This window comes from Mus caroli, unplaced genomic scaffold (genome assembly GCF_978045245.1).
Source record: "Mus caroli unplaced genomic scaffold, Mus_caroli_1 scaffold_2, whole genome shotgun sequence".
Lineage (NCBI taxonomy): Eukaryota > Metazoa > Chordata > Mammalia > Rodentia > Muridae > Mus > Mus caroli.
Genome location: NW_028227257.1, coordinates 143781939 through 143793672, shown reverse-complemented (window position 1 = coordinate 143793672; position 11734 = coordinate 143781939). Strand labels below are relative to the sequence as shown.

The following is an 11734-nucleotide window of genomic DNA, read 5'->3' as shown; positions in this document are numbered from 1 at the left end:
TTGAAATGTATGTCCATGTTTACTAGACAGGAGACCAAGTGAGAAATACCTATCATAATGGATAGATGGTTTCTGAAATCAGGTACTAGAGGCTTATCTACACTCAAATTTCTGTGCCCCATCAGAGATAGAGTGAACATCTTGTAACTGTTAGAATTTTGAAATATCTGCTGAATATCAGAGATTTTGCTCATCTCATCATCATATTTTAAGAGGAGGTTAAGCCAATATTAAGGAGACAAAAAGTTTGCTCACATTATCTAGGAACCTAAATGAGCTGCTGTCCATAAAGGTCAGACTCAATGGATGTTAAGTACTGAGAGTAAAGCAAAACACAGAGCTATCAAATGTCAAAAACATATGAGGACAAGCTTCAACTCATGGTGAGAAAGAGCCACTCCCAAGAAAGCAAGCTCCTCTGGACACTGTGAGCATACCAGCTCTAGAATGGTGAAAGATAGAGCTGAGAGATCAAAAGTTCTGTGAATATAACACATACAAAGGTTTTGGGTCAGACCTCCATGTTGAGACCAAGAAGACACAGTCTGTAATCTATATATTCAAAGCTGCACTTATAAATACTGACTGGTCACACCTAAGCAAGGCACCATGAAGAACAGAAAACGTCCACGCACAACCACAGAATTAATAAGAGAGAGGTAAGAGTAAGAATCCTTGAAATTGTGATTCCTAAGAGAATTAAAGCAGAAGTAATAAGTGGATAGAAGAAACAGAGAACACCCTAGAAATGGGTGGGTTGTTTACATCAAAGAATCTGATGGTGCTTCAAAGGCTTTCAACATGAAATGAGAGGGAAATAAATCTTAGAACAATATGCCACCTTCTCTAGAACCAAAAGACAAGAGCTGTAACTCTAATCTGACACAGGAGTGAAAACAAGGTAGACAGAGGAATTTCAATGATGATAGAAAGGAATCCAGTCTGCATGGGACTCTGCAGAATCCTAAGATAAGTAATTACTTAAAGAGGGCTGTGCACCCAACACCACAGATGTTTGTCTTAAAACTAGGGGTGAAAAGTGGACAAATACCTAGATTTAGGTTTCTGAAATCCAGGATCCAAGACAGAGCCTAAAGTCATGGGCTAAGGCTAGGAAATCTGAGAGCTGTTGTCAAGACCCAACAGAGCTGAAGTTAGTTCAAGATGTCTATTGTTGTCATTTCTCCCAAAGCAAGGAAAGGAGCAACAGAGAGTTTTGTAGATATGATGTAAGCAGTGCTACAATCCCCATGGAGAAAATATTTCCAGACTCTATCCCAAGTGAGATGTATGTTTCCAAAGGACACAGGTAAGTAGAGAAGAAAGTAGTGTGTATACATATACTTACATGCATGTGTATCATTATTGATAGAAACAGAGACATCAAATGACTTTCCCAAGACATGAAAAAATACACAATGGTTATTAAGTCCAGCTAAATGAAAGAGGCTGAATCCTTGCCCCTAAGAACCAATGACACCAATTTATTTATTATATGTTTAAACAGAGATGATAAAGTAGCCTATTAATACCAGTGCAGTGTCCCAGGCATGATGGCAAAAGACCCCTAGGGGAAATGGAGTGTGTCTAGGGAATGAAATGAACACACTGATCAGTAGTAAGGCAGTTGTTTCAGGTTGAAAGTACCTGTAATCATTTTCAATGCTTATAAACTCTAACATAACTCTCCACATTTCATAATCTAATTGTATATATGTGTGTATACATAGTAACAGTCTGTGAAGGAAAAAAAAACAGCATCACAAAGAGCATGCATCACTGTACCTAATATATTTACAGTGTATATCAAAGAGTAAACCCTTAAAATATGCACACAAGTCTGGGTCTGGTTCCCTATGAAATACAATTACCAGGCCATTCCACCTATTTAATTATAAAATTTCAAAGATAATGTGTTCATTATTTCTTGAAAACAAACAATATGATTTTTCCACAAAAAAAATGTAAGATCCTGCAGTATTAGCTAATTCCATTCCACAGGATATACATATTTCAAAGCATCATGTTGTGGACAATAGACGTGTGTAATTTTTAATATAACTATCAAAAAATAAATGAGCTATGTATAGCATAAAGTTACATATGAAAATTAGTTTTCATTCTCCTGATATCACTTCAGAAGACAACCAGAGGGCTAGGTGAGAGAGTCCCTGTAAGTATTCAGGCAGCAAACCAAACAACACAAAGAGATAAGAATGAAAAGCCAGTGTAGATTGATTGTAGCCAACCAGAATCAGACTTCAGAGAGCCTAATGCCAGGCAGTTCATTGTCAACATATTTAAAACACAGAACAATTTGGGAAAATGTTTCTAGGCAATAGTTAGCTCAATATACAATAAAGCTTAAGTTGAGAGTACATAGAAACTCTTTACAAAGTAAATGTGAGCAATCCCCAGCACCCATAAGCCCAGAATGGTAGCACACACCTATAGTTCTAGGAAGATGACACAGGAAGATTAGAATTTCAGCATCATCTTTGGCTGCAAAGAAAGTTCCAGAAAGACTGGGATACACGAGTCCCTGTCTCAAAAATAAAATAAATAAAAGATAAACATATGTATTGTACAAATACCAACATAAACATAACATATATGAGGATTTTCGTTACAAAACAGGGGTTTTTTGGATACATTATGATCCAACTACAACTTACTCTTGGCACTTAACAAAACAACAGATACTATAGTAAACAGCTATACACTAGCATAACCAGAAATAGTTCCAGAACTGTTTTAGATGGCCTGCATTGAAACCACAGCTCAACTAAGTGTGGGTTCTGGTAAGCTATTTAAAGCTATCAAACTGTATACATTTTTTAATTCATAAAAATAAGAATAATAAAAATGTTGCTTCTTAGGATTGAAACAATAAATATGATTTAAAAGCCATCTAACATACACATAATTATAGTACTGCAATGGGTTGGATAATGATTAAAATATCAGGGTATATTAGCCATCTTATTTCTTCAAATACAACATAATTTTGAGTAATAGGAATATACTACTAATTGTTCTAATTTTTATCAGCATGTATTCATTGTACAAGTGTGATTTCTGTTATGCTTTATCTGAATTAAGCCTATTTACTTCTTTTTCCCCATTTATGTTGGTTTTTAAGTTGTATTTGTTTGAAATTGTCCCTTTCGGTTCCTGAGATGTATTTTCAGGTGTCTTTCAGATCTTCTGACCATTTTTAAATTAAAACACTTTTCTCTGTTACATTTTGTAATATGAGAAGAAGATGAATATTTTCTTGCGATATATGATAGCACACACATGTAATCTCAGGAATTGAAGAGTGGAGGCAGGGAGATTGTAACTTCTCAGGCAGCTTAGGATAAAAGTGACCTCAGGATCAGGCTTAGGTGCACACAAAAACCATGTCTGAAAAGTAAAAACAATATGAATATTTTTATATTTATCTAAAATCTAGGCAGATTAGTGAAACCTTCATAAGTCTTTACATAGTCTTTAGATGACTATCTTCAATTCCTTAATGCACATACTTAAGTTGCTTAAAAGGAATAACAATTACATCTTTGCCAATGTTTATGCCCCTTTTCCTTGGCATTTTATTGAGATATATTGATTGTACAAAATAATGGGTTTCACTGTAACATCTTCATACATGCATAGGATCTAATTTGACCATAATCACATGTTTTGCCCTCTGGCATACCTGTTCCTCTTCTATTTCTTTTGTAACCTCCATCTATTTTCATGATTCTTTTTCCTCCCTAGTCCACATATCAGCAAAACCTGCAATACCTGGTATTCTGCACCTGGCTTATATCCAGTTCTACCCAGTTTCTTGCTAGTAACATGATAATGTTTTTCTATAGATTTGAATAACATACTACAGTATGTATATACATAGCTTCCCTTTGTCTAGTCATCAATCGACATACACCTACAATGTATTTTTTTATTTTCATTTGTCATCAGCTTAATATACCAAAGTCATTTAGTAATATAAGCAAAATACCTTAATAGTGATGAGGGGGTATCCTTGCCTTTATCACATGTAATGTTGGTAGAAATTGGTTCTAATATTCTAAAATTATGTTATTTTAATATTTAAATATTTACATGAAAAGATAAGTTTGCTAAAATGAAAGATAACAAATTTGAGCAATTAATTTCAGCAACAAGTTCTATTCCTGTCATAATATTTCTATATTAAGGAGGACAGCTAGCTTCAAGGTTACCAATAAAAATTCATATTTTATTATTTCAATGAAAACATTAAACATTACTCATATTTCTCTCTGAAACAACTAGGGGGTGTTTATCTCAAATGAATGTCCAATAAGTACTACTAATTAATTGAGATGTGCATTATTGTACTATTCATATCATCATCACCATTTCAGAGTTCTGAGAAGAGCTTTATGAGAAGATCTCAAGAATGTAGAGGGCTTGAATAAGAGCATCCTCACTCAAAGTGGAAATCGGTACTTGGTCCCTAAAACCAGTGTGAAATGGAAGCTAAGGAGTTGGTTAAGAAACAAATGTTGTGTATAAAATACACAGATGTATACATATGTGTATATTATATATACATATACAGATGGCACTGAGAACTCCAACATATAAGCAACAGAAGTTTCTACCAATAAAAGAACAACTTTCATCTTCTAATTTAGGAAACAGTTTAGACTTTTTCAACTTGTAGCTTCTTTGATGTTACTGTTGTTTTTATTTTTAGTATAATTTCTTCAACTAAACATATTTTTAAATCCTAATGAATGGCATTGGGATTTCATTGCAGGCCAGAGGATAGGAGGGACATTGTCTTGATCAATTTGTCCACACCATTTCCAACCATATCCAGAGACAGAGAAATGAACAGAAGCAGCACCTCAGACTTCATCTTGCTGGGTCTCTCTACCAATCCCTGGATGCAGAAACCCCTTTTTGGCATCTTCATCATAATGTACCTGATCACAGTGATCGGGAATGTGCTCATCATCCTGGTCATCCGCTCTGACTCCAGGCTCCATACACCCATGTATTTTTTCCTCAGCAACTTGTCATTCATGGATATCTGCTTCACAACAGTCATTGTACCCAAGATGCTAGTGAACTTGCTCTCAGAGACAAAGACTATTTCCTATGTGGGATGCCTAGTTCAGATGTACTTCTTCATAGCATTAGCAAACACAGATAGCTACCTGCTGGCCTCCATGGCCATTGACCGACTGGTGGCCATCTGCAACCCTTTACATTATGATGTGGTGATGAGGTCACAACGCTGCCTCCTCATGTTGCTGGGTTCTTGCACCATCTCCCATCTGCATGCACTGTTCCGTGTCCTTCTCATGTCTCGCCTCTCATTCTGTGCTTCCCATGTCATTAAACACTTTTTCTGTGATACTCAGCCTGTGCTGAAGCTATCCTGCTCTGACACATCCTCCAGCCAGATCGTGGTCATGACTGAGACCCTGGCTGTCATTGTCACTCCCTTCCTATGCATACTCTTCTCCTACATGAGAATCATTGTCACTGTGCTCAGGATTCCCTCTGCAGCTGGAAAATGGAAAGCCTTCTCTACCTGTGGCTCCCACCTCACTGTAGTGGCCCTGTTCTATGGGAGTGTCATCTATGTCTACTTTAGGCCTCTCTCCATGTACTCAGTGGTGAAGGACCGGGTAGCCACTGTTATGTATACAGTAGTGACACCTATGATGAATCCTTTCATCTATAGCCTGAGGAACAAAGATATGAAGAGAGGTTTAAGGAAGTTAAGGGACAGGCTTCACTCATAGAAGTGCAAAAGTATGAAACATATAACTGTGAGATGACCTAAGACATTTTCAGGCTACACTTCCTTTCTCTACATCTCTGTATCATATACTATGAAGTTATGTTAACCACCAACATCACTGATCTGAAAGCATGACAGTGCTCTGTAAATCATCTTGACCAAGTACATGTTCATTCTCATACTCTGTACTACAGTAATCCAAATCTCAGAATTTTATCAAACTCAATAGATTGGTAATTATACCTTCAATAAGCATGTCCAGGTTCTCAGACATAGGAATTTTAAATTGACCACTGTTAAGTAGAGTAAATTAAGTGATCTTAGTGGAAAATTGAGAATGATCTTATGAGTTGACATCATTCTAAAGACATATTGAACATGGACCCAAAAAAGGACTCAAAAGGAAAGAAATGGGCAGCACATTTCAAATGGTGGAGACATCTTGTTGTATAGAGGAAGATAACATGGTAGTACATTTGCCAGATGGTGAGGAAGTCAATGGGTGTCAGCTATTCAGTTTAAGAATAAGGAGAATAAAGTTGGAAAGGAATAAACTACAAAAATATTCATAGATCTCAGCAAGGTTTCACCATTAATTCCATCACAAGAGTGAATTCTTGGGACACAACTCCTTTTCCATTTCTCTTAATTATTCATTTTCATACATGTCAGGAATCTTCAAAAGCTTCCTTTATAAGCTACACATATCAGTCTGTCAGTGTATCAGGCAGGATACAAGCAAGTTTGTGCTTAATTCTTATTTATACCACATGCATGTTAATCCAAAGAGGAGAGGAGGAAAGACCAAATCATCATGGCCAAATTAATTTAAGCAAGATTATTTTTTCATTTGTGTACACTGTTGTTGTCTTCAGAAACACCAGAAGAGAGCACTGTATCCCATTACAGATAGTTGTGAGCCATCATGTGGTTGCTGGGAATTGAACTCAGGACCACTAGAAGAGCAGTCAGTGCTCTTAACCACTGAGACATCTCACCAGACTCAGTTTACATTTTTCTAAACCTACTTTAATAAGGGTTCTTAAACACTTCCATCTCCCTTTAGCCCACCTACCAGAGGTAGGGGAAAAGAAGGATCAATAGAAAAGGGGGTTGTGGAACTATTTAAAAGTAATTCTTTGGGGGCAATTCCAATCTTCAGCAGTCCAATCCAATTGGAAAACACCAAACATGAATCAGGAGCAGTGGTTTAATCCAGAAGAAACCAAAAGGCTCTGACATATCTGTGAATCTGGAAAAGTGTTGCAAAGCAAGCCAATGCAAGAGCCTCCTCTTACTGTCTGTAGGGTTGCATTTATATTCTTCCTAAATATCATGCACCCTCTCAAGCATTAGCTATATCAAAATACCATATGCCCTCTCACAAGACAGTTTTCAGCAGAACACCACATGTCTTTTCTTAGCAAAACATCCTTTCATACGAAGTATCCAGAAAAAAAATCACAGGACACAACAGTCTCCAAAGAAATGTCCACTTCGATCTCATATTTCCAAAAGTTCAAACTAAAAAGAATTCTAAATTATATAGAATCATAAATTACATCTATAGGTACTAAGAACACCCAATCTGGTTTTATAAGTCCTCATTTTCTCAGTAGGGTCTGAGATGTCATCACTGTCAGAACAAGAGGGGCACCCACACACACACAAAACATTCTGTTCATCTTCAGAAGTGAGTGCAGAGAGAAATTAGTCACTGAATACTTTAAGAAGATTTTTACTAAACCAAAAATTCAATAGAAAGGTTCCTCGTAGGTTTTGAGAGCAGATGACAGATCTCCTTGCTGTCGGTACTCTTGTATATACTCTTCACCACAAAGGCTGGTTGAATACAGAGGAGAAAAATCCTAGAGACCTGTCCTTTGATGAGAAGCCTTTAAAATGAAGAATATTAGACCATTAAAGGATAAACTCATTACATGCACAATAATAATGGAAATTTGACTTGATACCTAAGCAGAAATTTTAGTTCATTTTAGTTCATACATATTTTCCAATCTAATAGAGCAAATTTTAAATGAGGAACAGTATGACAAATTTCTGCCATTGAAGAACCATATTTCAACAGGAATTAGTAAGGGCTATTTTAAACTTTAAAGAATTGCCATGAAAGTCAAGAAAAGAATTTTAAGATACTATGATTAATAACCAGCATCAAAATATGATTACAGTTTAAGCAAAGTAAGCCTTATACATCAACCGCAGATTCTTGTGATGTGCCAGCCACTGAAGTTAATGAGTTTATAAAAGAGGTTAGAAAGGGAAGTACATTGATGGGGCTGAATGGAGTGAGACTATGGGGTCAGCAACCGGAGTTTATGTTCATATTCCACTCTTTTTTTAAATTGTTGTATTTATTTGCATTCCAAATGTTGATCCCCTTCCTGGCACTCCCTCCAAGAGTTCTTCACCCCCTACCCCTCCACACTGCCTCTGAAAGGGTGCTCACCATCCCACCCCCTACCCACTCACCCCCCTCATCCACCAACTCACCCCCCACATTTCCCTTCCAGGGTTATCAACCCCTTCAGCTCCTTCAATCCTTCCCCTAACTCTTCCATAGGGGTATCTGACCTCAGTCCTATGGTTGGCTGTATCTGCATCAGTCTCAGTCAGCTGCTGGTAGAACCTTTCAGAGAAGAGCCATGCTATGATCTTGTCTGAAAGCACAACATAGCATCAATAATAGTGTCAGGCCTTGGTGACTGCCTATGGGATGGATCCCACGTTGAGCTGGTAACTGGACAGCCTTTCCTTCAATTTCTGCTCCATTTTTTCCTGTATTCCTTTTAGAGAGGAACAATTCTTGGTCAAAATTTTTGAAGGTAGGTTGGTGACCCAATACCTCCAGGGACCTGTCTATCTACTAGAGGTGGTCCATCTCCCCACTATTGAACATTTCAGCAGGGTTATCCCCATTGAATCCTTGGAGCCTCTCACATCCCAGATCTCTGGGACTTAATAGAGATTACCCCCACTTCCAACCCCTTTAGCTGTATGTTTCCATTCATTCTCCTGACCCTTTGGGCTTCTCTCCTGTCCCCTCTCATACCTGATCTTGCCCTGTTTTTCTTTCCCTCTCCCTTCCCTCCTTCTACCTTGCATGATTATTTTATTCCCCCTTCTAGGTGGGATTGAAACATCCTCACTTGGTCTTTCCTTCTTGATAAACTTCTTATACCGTCTGTGGGTTGTATTATGATTATTCTATACTTTGAGGTTAATATCCATTTATCAGTGAATATATACCATGAATGCCCTTTTGGGTCTGGATTACCTAACTCAGGATGATAGATATTTGCTAGCTCTATCCATTTGCCTGCAAAATCCATGATGTCTTCATTTTTAATAGCTCTATATCCATTCATTGGTTAAGGGAAATCTTGGTTGTTTCCACCTTCTAACTATTACAAATAAGGGTGCAGTGAACATAGTGAAGCATGTGCCCTTCTGGTATGATAGAGCATCATTTAGGTATATGCCGGGGAGAAGTATAACTGAGTCTTCAGGTAGAATTGTTTCAAATTTTCTGAGGAACCACCAGATTGATTTCCAGAGTGGTTTTACCAGTTTTCAATCTCACAAGCAATGGAAGAGTGTTCCTCTTTCTCCACAGTCTGGCCAGCATGTGCTATCACTTGGTTTTGTTTTGGTTTTTTTGTTTTGTTTTGTTTTTGTTTTGGGTTTTGTTTGTTTGTTTGTTTGTTTTATCTTTGCCATTCTGATTGTTATAAAATAGAATCTCAGGGTGGTTTTGATTTGCATTTATCTGATGTCTAAGGATGTTGAACATTTCTTTAAGTATTTCTCTGCCATTTGAGATTCTTCTGTTGAGAATTCTCTGTTTAGCTCTGTACCCCATTTTTAGTTGAGTTATTTGTTTCTTTTGTTTGTTTTTTGTTTTTTGATTGTTTGGGGGGGGTATTTTCTTTTTGAGTCTAACTTCTTGATTTCTTTATATATTTTGGATGTTACCCCTCTATCAGATGTATGGTGAGTAAAGATCTCTTCCCAACTTGTATATTTCTAAAGGGAAATTAGATACCATAGTAGTGAGAATTTGAGTTTCTATAATGAAACTATGTTATGTGGTTATGATTTTTTAAATCCTAGGGGTGGCTGTTTCAGATTTTCCGCAGCCATTAACTTTGACTTGTGCCCTAGAAGGCGTGTGATTTTTGTCAACTGTGCTCAGAGGTAAGAAAGGCCTGCCAATAAATAGGAAGACCTACTCCACCTGGCCATGCTCTACAGGAAGGCTTACCTTCTAGAGCCAGTAGTCAATGACGAGTAAGACCCCAATAGCTTACTCATCCTCAGGGGGTGACCAGCATAGTTTACATATAGAATTCTGGAGACTCTTTTTTTAATATTTTTTATTACATATTTTCCTCAATTACATTTCCAATGCTATCCCAAAAGTCCCCCATAGCGCCCCCCACTTCCCTACCCACCCATTCCCATTCTTTTGGCCCTGGCATTCCCCTATATTGGGGCATATAAAGTTTGCAAGTCTCTTGAGAGAATATAAATATGAGAGCATCAAGAAGTTATGGGTAGATATGGAAGAGTAGCTGCTTCTACTGCTGCTGGTCCCTGCTGCTGCTGGTTCCTACTATTGTATTTCATGTTTTTACTATTGCTGGATTGCTGGTTTTCTGGATTGTGGGATTACTGCTTGGAGATATGGTGATGATGAAGATTGGATTTTCCCCTAGAAACTCAATGCTTCTAATCAGGAGAAGTAGTCTAAAGAGATCTACACCATCTTTCCCTTATAACTTTCTTTCTTACCTACTAAGCATTAAGGGGTTGGAAGGGATGAGGGTAGAAAAGAATGGTAGATATAAGAATCCCAAAGTAGCCAAAAAGCACACCTACAAGTGCCATCCAGGCATGGGAAACTTAGTTTCTGATGCTAATTAGGAAATGGCAAAGTATGAAGGAGTGGATATTATATTTCAGGACAGCAGCAAAAGTTTACTGTGGCTGTTGCCACTGGGTTTTCTCTGTTTTGCTCCCAGAAGGGATTTTTTATCTTCTTCTTTTTCTTCTTCCTATACTCTGTCTCAAAAATGGTTGGGAGGATGGATGAGCAATCAGAAAATTCATGAGTGGATATGGAGGTGTCAGAGAGACAAAACCAAAAGGATGAAATGGAAAAACCAGAAGGGTCACTCTATTCACTCGTTTTTGAAAGGCTGGAGAATTGACTGTGCAACTGGAGAAGTTATGAGTAGAGATGGAAGTGCTTGGGAAGTGATCCCTCTGCCCTCTGAGACAGTTCTTGGAAGGAGGGAGTAAGAGGAAGAAGCAGAATGAACAGCAGAGATTTAGAGAGCCAGATGAGACACAGAAGCAGACTCATTTATTGTTATAGTGGAGACTGCCTTCATATCCTCTGCCCTCAACCTCCACAACTGGCACCAGCCTATTTACTTCTCTAGTCACAGTCTCTTTCTTAGTTCATCTCCGGGTGTCAGGCAGATTCCGGGGTTAGTAAAGGCATAAGTGCCTACTGTGAATATGTGGACCATTGCTGGCTACTAGTCAGAACATGCTGACTCACTCCTCCTACATATCCACCCTTTTTGGTTTAAAAGTTGGCAGCTTAGTGGGAGCCAGAATTCTGTGCTCTGACATTGTTGACCCTACCTCAGGGGGTGACCAGCATAGGGAACCACACCTGCCTTAGGTTGCACAGATTTTGGGGTCTTACTCGTCATTGACTACTGGCTCTAGAAGGTAAGCCTTCCTGGAGAGCATGCCCAGGTGGAGTAGGTCTGCCTATTTATTGGCAGGCCTTTCTTACCTCTGAGCACTATGCCTGTATAGCCTCAGAAGGAGGGCTTTGTTCATGGCATTCCAGGGCCATCATCACTTGAAGCATAGTCTTATTGATGGAGCGCTGGCAAGTCATAT

At 38.1% G+C, this 11734-nt stretch overlaps 1 protein-coding gene across 1 annotated transcript; it reads left to right on the top strand.

The window, feature by feature from the left end:
* Positions 1-4868: 4868 nt before the first annotated feature.
* On the top strand, positions 4869-5792 carry LOC110289445 (olfactory receptor 1L4). The gene has a single exon (XM_021155649.2). The coding sequence runs from the start codon at positions 4869-4871 to the stop codon at positions 5790-5792; it is 924 nt and encodes a 307-aa protein (XP_021011308.2).
* The last annotated feature ends 5942 nt before the right edge of the window (positions 5793-11734 follow it).

Excerpts from the sequence above, each read along its gene's own strand:
- LOC110289445 (XM_021155649.2), top strand. The coding sequence starts at position 4,869 with ATGAACAGAAGCAGCACCTCAGACTTCATCTTGCTGGGTCTCTCTACC.